The sequence below is a fragment of the Eptatretus burgeri genome, chromosome 10, assembly GCF_056783735.1.
Source record: "Eptatretus burgeri isolate ZD-2024b chromosome 10, Ebu_testis_v1, whole genome shotgun sequence".
Lineage (NCBI taxonomy): Eukaryota > Metazoa > Chordata > Myxini > Myxiniformes > Myxinidae > Eptatretus > Eptatretus burgeri.
The window spans coordinates 26,997,378-27,012,636 of record NC_140970.1 but is presented as its reverse complement, the minus strand read 5'-3'; the positions used below and the strand labels follow the sequence as shown (position 1 = coordinate 27,012,636).

The following is a 15,259-nucleotide window of genomic DNA, read 5'->3' as shown; positions in this document are numbered from 1 at the left end:
GAATTCTGTTTGCGGGAATCAAACAGGGCATGAGCAGAGATGAATTACCGCACATATGATACATCACTATGACGTCATTCCTATTTTTTGTTTCACAACACAGAGTTTTCATCGCCTCTCCGTGAAACTTGCCATGTATATGCAGAAAGCCCACGCACAGGCAGTAACCATCTCCGATTTTGGAAATTCTTTCTCGAAAAAAAGTTGACATCATAATATCGCCGCTAATGGAAATCGCCTATACCATTATCTCCAAAACAAGGCAAGCTGTTTGAATTTTGTTTGTGGGAATCAAGCCGGGCATTAGCACAGATAATTTATCGCAAACCTGATACATCACAATGACGTCATATTCGTTTTTATGACATCATCATTAAGAGGACGAGGATCTTAGCTAATTTGAGCTTGTTATTAAAAAGCAAATGTATCACATTTCCTTCTGAAAAATAAACCCTCTCACATCTACAAGACAAAAGTACGACTATTTGTAATCTATACAAGTGTGTGTGTGTATGTGTATGTGTATGTGTATGTGTGTGTGTGTGTGTGTGTGTGTGTGTGTGTGTGTGTGTGTGTGTGTGTGTGTGTGTGTGTGTGTGTGTGTGTGTGTGTGTGTGTGTGTGTGTGTGTGTGTGTGTGTGTGTGTGTGTGTGTGTGTGTGTGTGTGTGTGTGGTGTGTGTGTGTGTGTGTGTGTCCTCCATAACACCAAAACCATAAAACCAAACAGCCTGCAACTTTGCATGCACGCTAAGGGAACTCCAAGGAAATGCAAGAGTGAAAATTGGCTTTTGGGTTAATTAAAACACCCCTTTTGATGATAATTAACGGCCTTATTTAATTATATCCTTCATTAGGTACATCCTCGGCCACCTCGCTCTTTGGGGTCTTATGCATATCCTGGATAACCTCGCTGGGGTCTCAAGCTGCCATGTTTGTTGGCCTGCTCAACCATGCCCTGACTTGGAACAGGCCGCAACAATTTCTTCGTGATAAAGTATTTTTTTTCACTTTCCTCACTCATATTATCGAATGCCTGTTCATCAAAGCTGGCTCATTCCGTGCCATTTGGTTTAATGTGGTTACTTTAATTAATGTGGTTACTTTAATTTGGCTCACAGTTTTTTAAAAGGACATTTTAGTTTAAGGCCGCCACCAATTTCAACGACAAATTAAGACACATAATGTAATCATAATAATCACCATTATAAATATTCATTTGCATATCTAATTGTTTATATACTTAGTGTACATTGTACGAAATTCTACATCCATTTGTAAATGTAGGTACAATATCTGATTCAACTTTTTTTTTCATAATTTCATATCAAATTGTTTGGACAAATGTACTTGGATCCATTTTACAAAGTGAACAGTGATTAGTTTTATAATTGCCAGGATATAATAAAATGCAACAATGAGCATTGGCAGTTACTACAGGGCTGTGTATTAGGTTAAAGCCTAAATAAGATAGAGTTGTGCTTCATGCCTAACTTTGGAAATGATTTTGGTACACTTCTTTAAGCTTTACTAAACTGATTTATATAGTCAGATTCCACTTAATTCATACTTCCTTACAATATCTTTATTTTTTCTATGTTTGTTAGTAAAAATTTTATTAAAAAAAAGTAGCTTCTGGGACTGCAGAATCATTAGAAATTGATGCATTTAAAAAAAATTTTCGTTTAAAAATAGAAGGGATTGAGAACAACTCTTGAATTTTCTACCACAGTTTGCCTATGTATATGTCTTTAAGTGACAAAAATTTAAAAGAGCTGTGTAACTGTCAACATGGTAAACACTTGGGGTAAAACCGGGGTAAATTTCAGTGTCGTTGAGTTTGGAGCAAAGTTCAGACACCTATAGCACCCAAGATTTTGCTCCAAAAGGTTTCATTTTTCTTGTGTAAATGATCCAGTCACTAGATTATGGAAATCAGGCAACAAAATTCTTCATGATGAATAAACTAACTGTTGGCAGCAATTTGAAAACTCAACTTTTTTTGACTGCATGTTACAAATCACTACTTTTGAGAGTACTTATCCTAAAAAGTATTTTAAGTAGAACATTTTTGATGTCAGATTCTGAAAGCCTCACTAATAGACACCATTTGTGCAAATTTTCAGAACTCTGTACAACTCTGGAATTTAGAGCCCTCCAAAAATGCTTCAGATACAAATCTGCAACTCGCGACTGCCAGAATTGAAACACCCAAAGGGTGTTTGTAGGGCCATATCTCAGACACTACTTGGAATTTTGAGCTATAACTTGGCAAACCTTCCTCATATATGTTAAGGTAGCTTTGAGAATTTTTTCAGGAAAATCTGTGGGTGTCACCGCAGAATTTCATTTTTTTGGCTGATTTGACACGGAATGACCCAGCTACAAATTACTGTACACATCCCTTTTGTAAGTGCTATAGTTTTCAAATTTGGAGCTTGGAGGGATTTCACGCATCATAAGATATGATTTTCCATGATCTACTCTCACGGACTAGTAAAGTATATCGTAAAAATATTGTTTCAGTTTTGAGGAACGGATATAATCCGTACCAAATAAGTGTTGAAATCTGTTGTGAAATCTGATAATTTAAAGAAATAACGAGTCTGATAATTAATCTGATGTACCCATTTACTTTAAGCGAGGCGATGTTCCCTCCTCCTCCATAGACACACAAGAAAATGTGAAATTTCCAAAGCATTAAACTTACCTTTTTCAACTGTTTGGAGAATTAAATTGAGTGAACAAATGATTTAAGAATGTGCCAGAATTAACCAGCTTCATTGAGCAAAATGATTTCATGCATTCACTGCTAAACCACACACCCTATCCCCCAGAGTGATTGCATATCCATAGGGTCTTCCACATCTGTGTCTATATTTTCAGAGGTTTCGCAAGGTGCTCTACAGTGAATCAAAACAAATCTGGTGAAAAACCGGACGTTTTAAAATAAAGTTGTAACGCTTGCGTGGACGATGTACCAGGTGACGCGTGCACAGACGAGCAGGAAATATGGGAAATTACCTGCAATGCTTATTTGATGGGCGATCAAAATTTGCGACGTCTCCAGGGTTGTTCGACATTAAATAGCAACTCTTCCGTGGATAAAGTCCTTATTTCAACGAATTCATTTTATTTCTTTAATTGCTGCTTGCACAGTCAAGACCGGCTTTAAAGTTAAAAAGATCCGACATGGTATGCAGCCACAGCATGGCCAGTGGTTCCTTATGGACCATTTAATTGCAGTGCTTGCTTGAGTGCCTAAGCCACTTGCTGAGCACCCTTCAGTCGACAGCAGCACCGCACTGTGTCATTCTGAGCAAATCGTTCACTCACTGTGGAAGTTTTTGCCAAGCCATGTAATTCAGAGTGAGCGCTCCGTGCTCCGCCATCCCGAGCGAGCGCTCCGTGCTCCGCCATCCCGAGCGAGCGCTCCGTGCTCCGCCATCCCGAGCGAGCGCTCCGTGCTCCGCCATCCCGAGCGAGCGCTCCGTGCTCCGCCATCCCGAGCGAGCGCTCCGTGCTACGCCAGCCCGAGCGAGCGCTCCGTGCTACGCCAGCCCGAGCGAGCGCTCCGTGCTACGCCAGCCCGAGCGAGCGCTCCGTGCTACGCCAGCCCGAGCGAGCGCTCCGTGCTACGCCAGCCCGAGCGAGCGCTCCGTGCTACGCCAGCCCGAGCGAGCGCTCCGTGCTACGCCAGCCCGAGCGAGCGCTCCGTGCTACGCCATCCCGAGCGAGCGCTCCGTGCTACGCCATCCCGAGCGAGCGCTCCGTGCTACGCCAGCCCGAGCGAGCGCTCCGTGCTACGCCAGCCCGAGCGAGCGCTCCGTGCTACGCCAGCCCGAGCGAGCGCTCCGTGCTACGCCAGCCCGAGCGAGCGCTCCGTGCTACGCCAGCCCGAGCGAGCGCTCCGTGCTACGCCAGCCCGAGCGAGCGCTCCGTGCTACGCCAGCCCGAGCGAGCGCTCCGTGCTACGCCAGCCCGAGCGAGCGCTCCGTGCTACGCCAGCCCGAGCGAGCGCTCCGTGCTACGCCAGCCCGAGCGAGCGCTCCGTGCTACGCCAGCCCGAGCGAGCGCTCCGTGCTACGCCAGCCCGAGCGAGCGCTCCGTGCTACGCCAGCCCGAGCTACGCCAGCCCGAGCGAGCGCTCCGTGCTACGCCAGCCCGAGCGAGCGCTCCGTGCTACGCCAGCCCGAGCGAGCGCTCCGTGCTACGCCAGCCCGAGCGAGCGCTCCGTGCTACGCCAGCCCGAGCGAGCGCTCCGTGCTACGCCAGCCCGAGCGAGCGCTCCGTGCTACGCCAGCCCGAGCTACGCCAGCCCGAGCGAGCGCTCCGTGCTACGCCATCCCGAGAGAGCGCTCCGTGCTACGCCATCCCGAGAGAGCGCTCCGTGCTACGCCATCCCGAGAGAGCGCTCCGTGCTACGCCATCCCGAGCGAGCGCTCCGTGCTACGCCATCCCGAGCGAGCGCTCCGTGCTGCGCCATCCCGAGCGAGCGCTCCGTGCTGCGCCATCCCGAGCGAGCGCTCAGTGCTGCGCCATCCCGAGAGAGCGCTCCGTGCTGCGCCAGCCCGAGCGAGCGCTCCGTGCTGCGCCAGCCCGAGCCAGCGCTCCGTGCTGCGCCAGCCCGAGCCAGCGCTCCGTGCTGCGCCAGCCCGAGCGAGCGCTCCGTGCTACGCCAGCCCGAGCGAGCGCTCCGTGCTACGCCAGCCCGAGCGAGCGCTCCGTGCTACGCCAGCCCGAGCGAGCGCTCCGTGCTACGCCAGCCCGAGCGAGCGCTCCGTGCTACGCCAGCCCGAGCGAGCGCTCCGTGCTACGCCAGCCCGAGCGAGCGCTCCGTGCTACGCCAGCCCGAGCGAGCGCTCCGTGCTACGCCAGCCCGAGCGAGCGCTCCGTGCTACGCCAGCCCGAGCGCTCCGTGCTACGCCAGCCCGAGCGCTCCGTGCTACGCCAGCCCGAGCGCTCCGTGCTACGCCAGCCCGAGCGCTCCGTGCTACGCCAGCCCGAGAGAGCGCTCCGTGCTACGCCAGCCCGAGAGAGCGCTCCGTGCTACGCCAGCCCGAGAGAGCGCTCCGTGCTACGCCATCCCGAGAGAGCGCTCCGTGCTACGCCATCCCGAGAGAGCGCTCCGTGCTACGCCATCCCGAGAGAGCGCTCCGTGCTACGCCATCCCGAGCGAGCGCTCCGTGCTACGCCATCCCGAGCGAGCGCTCCGTGCTACGCCATCCCGAGCGAGCGCTCCGTGCTACGCCAGCCCGAGCGAGCGCTCCGTGCTACGCCAGCCCGAGCGAGCGCTCCGTGCTACGCCAGCCCGAGCGAGCGCTCCGTGCTACGCCATCCCGAGAGAGCGCTCCGTGCTACGCCATCCCGAGAGAGCGCTCCGTGCTACGCCATCCCGAGAGAGCGCTCCGTGCTGCGCCATCCCGAGCGAGCGCTCCGTGCTGCGCCATCCCGAGCGAGCGCTCCGTGCTGCGCCATCCCGAGAGAGTGCTCCGTGCTGCGCCATCCCGAGAGAGTGCTCCGTGCTGCGCCATCCCGAGAGAGTTCTCCGTGCTGCGCCATCCCGAGAGAGTGCTCCGTGATACGCCATCCCGAGAGAGCGCTCCGTGATACGCCATCCCGAGAGAGCGCTCCGTGCTACGCCATCCCGAGAGTGCGCTCCGTGCTACGCCATCCCGAGAGAGCGCTCCGTGCTACGCCATCCCGAGAGAGCGCTCCGTGCTACGCCATCCCGAGAGAGCGCTCCGTGCTACGCCATCCCGAGAGTGTGCTCCGTGCTACGCCATCCCGAGAGAGTGCTCCGTGCTACGCCATCCCGAGCGAGTGCTCCGTGCTACGCCATCCCGAGAGAGTGCTCCGTGCTACGCCATCCCGAGAGAGTGCTCCGTGCTACGCCATCCCGAGAGAGTGCTCCGTGCTACGCCATCCCGAGAGAGTGCTCCGTGCTACGCCATCCCGAGAGAGTGCTCCGTGCTACGCCATCCCGAGCGAGTGCTCCGTGCTCCGCCATCCCGAGCGAGTGCTCCGTGCTCCGCCATCCCGAGCGAGTGCTCCGTGCTCCGCCATCCCGAGCGAGTGCTCCGTGCTCCGCCATCCCGAGCGAGTGCTCCGTGCTCCGCCATCCCGAGCGAGTGCTCCGTGCTCCGCCATCCCGAGCGAGTGCTCCGTGCTCCGCCATCCCGAGCGAGTGCTCCGTGCTCCGCCATCCCGAGCGAGTGCTCCGTGCTCCGCCATCCCGAGCGAGTGCTCCGTGCTCCGCCATCCCGAGCGAGTGCTCCGTGCTCCGCCATCCCGAGCGAGTGCTCCGTGCTCCGCCATCCCGAGCGAGTGCTTCGTGCTCAGTCATCCCGAGCGAGTGCTTCGTGCTCCGTAATCCTGAACGAGTTCTTCGTGTTCAGTCATCCTGAGCGAGTGCTTCGTGCTCCGTAATCCTGAGCGAGTGCTTCGTGCTCAGTCATCCTGAGCGAGTGCTTCGTGCTCGTGCTCAGTGATCCTGAATTTTATTTTTCCACCAGTCACACAGCTGTTTATGAAGACTAATGTTTGTTTACATATTCCTGAAACCTCAATTCAAATGCAACGTTGTTTTTCAGTGAAGCTACTCAACGTTTTTGGGTTGTATGCAGTACGCACTGTCGTAGGTAATCACACTGACTCCAACCTGTCGATTCCCGAAAAATTTCCGATATCGGCCAAGCACTCGTGTGTGGGTGTGTGTGCGTGTGCTGTTCATAAAGCATCACATATTCTCTCTGAATACTCCTCGAGCCCAACACCCCTCTCTCTTTGTCCCATCCTTACTCTACCCCCTCCCAATACAGTGCAGCACCCTCCTCGCACACCTCTGTCACTCTCCCCTCTCTTTCTTTCTCTCTGTCTGTCTCTGAACATATCCGGGTGGTGTTCATCTCCGGACGCGTACGGGCGGTGTTGGTCTCCGGATGAGAGTTTATTTCCGGACGTGTTCGGGCGGTATTTATGTCCGGACGGTATAAATGTCCGGACGGGACTTTTTTCTGAATGTGTCCTGGCTGTGTTTGTCTCTGGTCAGCTTGGCTCTAGCTGCATCTGGGTGCTGTTTGTCTCCAAACAGGTGTTTGTCTCTGGACGTGTCTGGGCGGTGTTTGTCTCTGGTAAGCTTAGCTCCGGACGCGTCTGAATGGGAGTTTGTCTTTGGATGTGTGAGCAGTGTTTGTGTCTGGATGGCTTGGCATGTGTTTGGCGAGTTTTGTCTCAGGACGTGTCCAGGCGGTGTTTGTCTCTCGTCAGCTTGGCTCCGGACTTGTCTGGACGGGAGTTTGTCTTCAGATGTGTCTGAGCAGTGTTTGTGTTCGGATGGCTTGCAGAGATGCCAACTTTTGGAAATCAGAAATAGGGAGGATTTGCAACCGACACCTAATAATGTGCGCGAAGCGCACATCTCGAGCGCGGAGTGCTCGACCCTTGCGGCGGGGTCCAGGGCCCGCCTTCGGGCCCTGGAAGCTCTGGGGTTCTAGACGCTCTCTAGTGCCCTCTGAGCCCTATTTTGGAGCATTTAACATGTTAAGAATTCCCACTTTTTGAACAAAAAAAGGGGAAAATTGTGCACTTTTTAATGTTACATGTATGTTAATATTAGTAAGTTAGGGGACAATCAAAGATTAACAAAAAGCACAAAAGAAGCAATATTTTTCTTACCTTACTGGCTGGTACTACTGCTGCTTGCTTTTTCCATGGCAGCTTTGCTGAGTGACAGCTGTGTGGCTCTTTTAGCCCTTCTGATTATGTCTTTGCTGTATTCTCTCTGGTAGCAAGGGGTGCTATGAGCTAGTTTTTCAATTAAGAGAGCTTCCAGGGTTTTGACACTCAAATTGGGACGAAATTCAGTATGATTCTTCCGTACAAGACTGAGTGCCCGCTCACATGATGCGTTCGAATGAGGAATGACCAAGATTCCCTTCATCACTTTGCTCAAATTAGGATACTTCTTGGCACCAGTGCAGGGATCTGTGAGCTGTGAAATCCGATGCCACTGCTCATCCACTCTCACTGTCTCAGTAGCAATTGTAGCTATGGAGGCGTCTGCCTGGTAGTGAGCGAATTCACTCTCAAGACTGTCTATGTCACTATCACCGCCACTGAACAGATAGGGGAATTTCTTGATGAAAAACTCCACACAGTCAAACCCCACTTCTTGGTGTAGCTTAACATCCAGCACCTGAGCATGCTTGGCTAATTCATCATCTAGCGGCCAGGTTTTGAAGATGTAATTGCAGGCTTTCACATAATATGAGCGAACTGCACTGAAGAAACCTTGGATGTCTGACTCACTCAGAGTAAAGGTGGATTTCTTGAGACTCCTTTGTTCCCTTATATACAGTTTGGCATCGTTCCCAATCATGAGGTCCTCATCATTCTTCTGATGATTTCTGTCAGAGAAGGGTACATTTACCAGAGCAACCGATGACACCGATGGTTTCAAAAACCGTACGAAGATATCTTTCAGAAGACCATTCAATTCTCCGTGCAGGAGATGAATACAGGGTTCGTCTCTTTGGAGCAGAAGATTCCCCTTCTCAAAAAGCTTGTTAGCATATCGAAGGAAGAAACAATAGAGTTTTGTTTGTGGAGACAAGAACATCCTGTTGACACGTTTTTCTCTAGATTCCTGCACAGTGTTTGAGGAAGATGCGCTTTTAGTTGTAGAACTCGTAGTACACTTAGCCGCAGGGCGATCACACTTGCGTTTACTGCCAGCAGAAGAGGTCAGACTCGTAGTACCAGATCAAATTTTACGTTTGAGGAGAGAGCTTGAGGTAGGTGCAGCCAAGGAAGAAGACCTCTGATTCGAAGGTTTTGCTGAGCTTCTATCAAGTGATTTGGCAAAAGCAGAACTTAACTTGGGTCCTTGTTTGCCTGTAGATGGGACTATCACAGTCTTTCTCGACTCTGAAGGGATCTGCTTTGTAGATGAACGTGATGAAGGGCCGGTGATGCTACCTGCTCTCAGCATTGGTTTTGGTGCTGTCCCTGCTGTCTTCTTCGCAGCAGATACTGCAGTGGTAGTGGTGAATGCTGCTCCACTAGTGCTTGATCCTGCAGTGCCAGTACTGGCAGTAGATACAGTGCCGTCCTTCTTGCTCGTTGTTAGAATCTTGGCTACAGTTGGTTGCATTTTTCTTCGTACTTCTTCTTTGAAGAAGAGGCGAAGTGGCTCCCACTGTTCAATCAGCCTGTCTAGGCACTGACCAAGGGACAGCCACCTTGTTGCGACATGCTTCAGAATCTTGTGTGTCGGGGCATCACAGAGTTCTTGCAGTGCTTTCACTCCTTTGACGCGTTTACTACTTTTGTCCAAGTAGTAGTAAATATCGATGAGAAAGTCATCTAATTCAATAGGTAAGGCCTGAGCCGCCTCTTGGCCGTATTGTGCATCATATGGCAAGGGCATCCCATGATGTAGCACTCTGGATTTTGTTTGTGGATATAAGCAGCAACTCCTTTGTGCTTGCCCACCACGACAGAGGCATTATCAGCACAAAAGGAAACACAATTTCCCCACGGAATTTTCCTGTCACTGAACTCATGATCAAGCAGTTTGAAAATGTTTTCTCCAGTGGAATCTTGTTTGCATGCAGGCAAACTTAGCAAACCTTGCTTCACAATCCCAGCACTGTTGTCATAGTACGAAATCAGGACAGGATATAGCTGGGCCTCACCACTGTCATTGCTACCGTCTGTAGCTAGGCTAAATGGAGCTAGTCTAGCAATATCGGCAATAGATGAAGCAGTAACATTTGACAACTCACCAATTATTGCTGAAGTTTTTGTTCTTGCACATCCATACTTTGAAGCAACTTTTGAATCTGGAAACATCTTTTGAAATAGAGGTCCAGCATGATCTGAGACTGATATGGGCAAGTTATGTTCCACAATAAATCCACTAAAGAGAAGTTCCGCTCGGGTAACATCCTCTTCCTCGCTTGTCCCTTGTTTGGTGAAATAATTCAGAAGTGTACCGGTACTCGTGCTCGAAGATCTCTCCTTTGCAATGTCTGTGTGCCGTTTGCTTCCAACGTGCTTCCGAATATCATCGCGACCTCCGTGCTCAACTGAAATATCAACGCTGCATACTGTACAATACGCATGATGAATTCCTCTTTCAGACTTTCGAATACACGGGTATTGGAGACTGTATTCGGTCTTGTACTTCTGAGACCATTTCTTGGTCTTCGTAAGCTTCTTTTCTGCCATTTCGTAATCAACATCGAGGGCTTGAAGCATCGGTAACTTCGAAGTCGATGTTCCACAGCTGCAGCGCGACTCGTAGAACTCTAGCGGCTGTTAAACACCGCACGGTGGTCGCGACCGCCGGGCTGGTACGGGGCCCAGCTGCATGCAGTGAGCGTATCGCATGCATATACACTGTGCATACATACCGCATGCACTGTATTGCACACATACCGCATGCATTAAATCTCAGTGCATGATCGCATAAGCGAGATCCAGACCCAATGTTTCGCTGCTCCTCATTTGAATTTGCAATTTTTTACGTACAATTTGGTAGCAGCGAACGTTATGGAGTTACCACATGCTATACGTAGCAGACGATGCTTTTCATTCAATTCTCATACTAGTACATTCTGATTGGTGAACAGTGCAAAAATATCAAAATTTCGGGAGGATAAGGATAGTGATCGTAAGGGCGGGAGTTTGGGTGAATTTTCGGAAGCCTCCCGATGAAATCGGGAGGGTTGGCATCTGTGGGCTTGGCTCCAGATTTGTCTGGCAGGTTTTGTCTCCGGACGTGTCAGTATTGTGTTTGTCTCCAGGCCGTGTTTATAGTATGACCAGTAGAAAATGGATTTCAGACATTATTTTGTTTCCATCTTCACTGTTATTCGATGCAGAATCATTTTGGTGAGACAGTATGAATCGTTATTGACGTTCCACCGCACATCTGCCTTCACTTCATCTCACCTCACACCGTCTTCCCTTCCCTCACCCATCCTCACTCCGCCACCGCTCCTCGCTCCCTCTCTTTCCTCTCTGCTTTCTCCTCCACCTCTTCACTCTCCTCCCTCTCTTGTCCACACACTTCCCTCTCTTTCACCCTCTTTCTCCCACCCCTTTCGTATCCCCATCAGCGAAGCGACCGGTGGTATTTGCTCGTTGCTGAATAAAGCACAAGGCAAAAATTGTGTCAATGATGGCATTGAGAGAATTTGTATCACATTTTAAGACAATTCGTATGAAATTACAGCAATGACAAATACGGTACTTTGTGTGGTTTTAACTACCCTCTTACAATGACCCAACAAGCCTCACCATGGCCCAACGAGCCTGTGACCCAACGAGCCTCATCGTGATCCAACGAGCCTCACCATAACCCAATTAACTTCAACGGAACCCAGCAACCCTTCCCGTAACCCAACAAGCCTCACCATAACCCAACAAGCCTTACCGTAACCGGAGTATCCACTCTCTGTACATTACTTTCTTCAACCAAAATTTCTCTGAAACAAACCATTACAATAATTAGAATTGTATAATAATTATCAATTATGGTTTACACTCAATCTTCAAACTTTTGTTCATATTTTAAACAGAAAGAACAAGATACTTTACTTCATCAACATATCTAGTCCTTTTCTGAAATAAGGCTTTTCAGTTATTCTTCCCATACAGACAAAGACTTGTGGAATAGCTAAATGACAGGGAATGGGAGATGGAGTGGTCAGGAACAGGTGGCTTCAAGGCATGTGCAACCCTCAAAACGTATTTAACCTTTATACACGACCTGATGTTAATAAAAGTCAGAAGTAATCTTGTACAAGTCGGAGTTTGCCTCCAAATCTCAAGTTCAAAAACCATCCAGCTGTCCCCATCATAGATACTAGCATTGGCACTCTCACCCTAAGGGTGGGAGTGTCCACTTCAACCCACCTTCAATGGGAAATTTAAAGTAGTGATATTACCACAAAGTGATACTTTCTTCTGCAACACACTGCACACTTGAAAAACACATTGGGATATACTGTAACCATATTTGGCCTTGCTGCAACATACTATAAAGTTTTTGTGCTATACAATGCAACACAAATAAAAATTTCCACAAAGTGATATGTTTTCTGGGACACAGTACACCTGAAAAATTGTTCTTGGGACATATTGTAATCATATTTGACCTTGCAGGACAACACTGGAGTTTTTGTGCTATAAAATGCAAAAAAAAATGTTAAATTTACTCATGGTGATCATTTTTACGCAAAGTGAGACAAGAGTTCCATGTCGCTGGCTGGGTGTCCTGGCTGGATCTCTTTTTGAGGTGCGATCATTGAATTGTCCTGATGTAGCTAGCGCTCTCTGTGTCCTGGTTACGCGAAGTAGCATACTGTACATACGTGGCACAATCATGGTTATAAAACCAGCATTCGAGGCTCCATCGTAACACATGTGGAGCAGCTATTAATGAGTGTAATTTATGCATGAAACTGCAATGGGAGTAATTTAAAGATTAAACATGGATGGGAGATGGGAGAAAGATATCGACACAAAGATAAAAGGTGATAGGGAATCGAACTACACACACAAATCTGGTTGCTGCTAATTGAGCTTTACAAACGCTGATGCTGGCACTCATTTGGATATACAGTGGGGAGAACAAGTATTTGATACACTGCCGGTTTTGCAGGTGTTCCCACTTACAAAGCACATAGAGGTCTGTAATTTTTATCATAGGTACACTTCAACTGTGAAAGATGGAATCGAAAACAAAAATCCTGAAAATCACATTGAATGATTTTTAAATAAATAATTTGCATTTTATTGCATGAAATAAGTATTTGATACATCAGAAAAACAGCCCTTAGTATTTGGTACAGAAACCTTTGTTTGCAATTACAGAGATCAGACGTTTCCTGTAGTTCTTAACCAAGTTTGCACAGACTGCAGCAGGGATTTTGGCCCACACCTCCATACAGATCTTCTCCAGATCCTTCAGGTTTCGGGGCTGTCGCTGGGCAACACAGACTTTCAGCTCCCTCCAAAGATTTTCTATTGGGTTCAGGTCTGGAGACTGGCTAGGCCACTCCAGAACCTTGAGATGCTTTTGACAGAGCCACTCCTTCGTTGCCCTGGCTGTGTGTTTCGGGTCGTTGTCATGCTGGAAGACCCAGCCACGCCCCATCTTCAATGCTCTTGTTGAGGGAAGGAGGTTGTTGGCCAAGATCTCATGATACATGCCCCCATCCATCCTCCCCTCAATACGGTGCAGTCGTCCTGTCCCCTTTGCAGAAAAGCATCCCCAAAGAATGATGTTTCCACCTCCATGCTTCACGGTTGGGATGGTGTTCTTGGGGTTGTACTCATCCTTCTTCTTCTTCCTCCAAACACAGCGAGTGGAGTTTAAACCAAAAAGCTCTATTTTGGTCTCATCAGACCACATGACCTCCCATTCCTCCTCTGGATCATACAGATGGTCATTGGCAAACTTCAGACGGGCCTGGACATGCGCTGGCTTGAGCAGAGGGACCTTGCGTGCGCTACAGGATTTTAATCCATGAAGGCGTAGTGTGTTACTTATGGTTTTCTTTGATACTGTGGTCCCAGCTCTCTTCAGGTCATTGACCAGGTCCTGCCGTGTAGTTCTGGGCTGATCCCTCACCTTTCTCATGATCATTGAGGCTCCACGAGGTGAGATCTTGCATGGAGCCCCAGACCGAGGGAGATTGACTGTTTTCTTGAACTTCTTGCATTTTCTAATAATTGCGCCAACAGTTGTTGCCTTCTCACCAAGCTGCTTGCCTATTGTCCTGTAGCCCATCCCAGCCTTGTGCAAGTCTACAATTTTATCCCTGATGTCATTAGACAGCTCTCTGGTCTGGCACATTGTGGAGAGGTTGGAGTCTGATTGATTGAGTGTGGACAGCTGTCTTTTATGCAGATAACGAGTTGAAACAGGTGCAGTTAATACAGGTAATGAGTGGAGAATGGGAAGGCTTCTTAAAGACAAAACTAACAGGTCTGTGAGAGCCGGAATTCTTACTGGTTGGTTGGTGATCAAATACTTATTTCATGCAATAATATAATATATATTGCATATTTCATGCAAATTAATTATTTAAAAATCATACAATGTGATTTTCAGGATTTTTTTTTCGATTCCGTCTTTCACAGTTAAAGTGTACCTCAGATAAAAAATTTCAGACCTCTACGTGCTTTGTCAGTGGGAAAACCTGCAAAATCGGCTGTGTATCAAATACTTGTTCTCCCCACTGTTAACTACCGCATAATTAATCCCAAATCATTTAAAAAAAGGTGTGTGTGTGTGTGTGTGTGTGTGTGTGTGTGTGTGTGTGTGTGTGTGTGTGTGTGTGTGTATATATGTGTATATATGTATGTGTGTGTGTGCATATATATATATATATATATATATATATATATATATCTATATATGTATATATGTATATATGTATATATGTATATATGTATATATGTATATATGTATATATGTATATATATATATATATATGTATATATATTGTTGTGGTTACCAAATTCGCAAACCACCATTCAGGTCCCTTAGGTGAGATATCTCGGTAAGTATATGTGTAGTTAGGCCCAAACCCGTTGTCTAGTGGGAATACATGTCATTTATGCGTGCTGCGACTCTTCAGGATAGCCGTTTTTCTTTTGCTATCTTTATTTTGGACCAACCGCCATGATTACCACCACCAACCACGTCTCAACAGTCGTCACAACATCAACCACCCACCACAACGCCGCTTCACCACAACAGCCACGACCTTTCCCGTCACACCTCGCAACCGTCGCATCGCCACCGTTCTTGCGCCGCTTGTGGGTACCGGTATTGGACTCGTGCAGGGCGCGCGCCGAACAGCGTGTACAAAACCACGGATTTTCCGCTCCAAAAACGGATCAAAAACGACTCACGCCCACTTTTGTTCCGTCCAATCGGTGAGCGAGGGGCGATTTGGCCCCGCCTCCAGGGCGTTGGAGGGCGGTCGCTATATGCAAATTCATGGATCAAAATGCATTCACGCCCACTTTTTCTCGGGCCAATGGGGAGCGAGGTGAAAGGTCGAAGGCAGGGGGTCAAAGGCGAAGCCACGGGGCTTATATAAGCGGCCGCGTTCGTCAGTAAAGTTAAGTTGGTCGTCGTCGTCGTCGTGTGCGTTGGAGTTGAGTGCAGTTGGGAAGTTCGCAGGAGGAAGAGTTCGGAGTTGGAGTCGGAGCGAAGAGGACGGAGCTGTGGAGAGG

The 15,259-nt window shown here is 48.6% G+C and overlaps 1 protein-coding gene across 4 annotated transcripts in view; it reads right to left on the bottom strand.

The window, feature by feature from the left end:
* Window positions 1-15,259, bottom strand: part of PPP4C (protein phosphatase 4 catalytic subunit) — a 71,884-nt gene that overhangs the window by 32,054 nt on the left and 24,571 nt on the right. For 3 of the 4 annotated variants that reach the window (XM_085897519.1, XM_085897516.1, XM_085897518.1), the window contains exon 2: window positions 11,442-11,493. The exons of the other annotated variant lie outside the window; for it this stretch is intronic. In XM_085897519.1, the coding sequence (XP_085753645.1) occupies window positions 11,442-11,493 (52 nt within the window). The remainder of the gene's footprint in view (window positions 1-11,441; window positions 11,494-15,259) is intronic. 4 annotated transcript variants of the gene reach the window in all.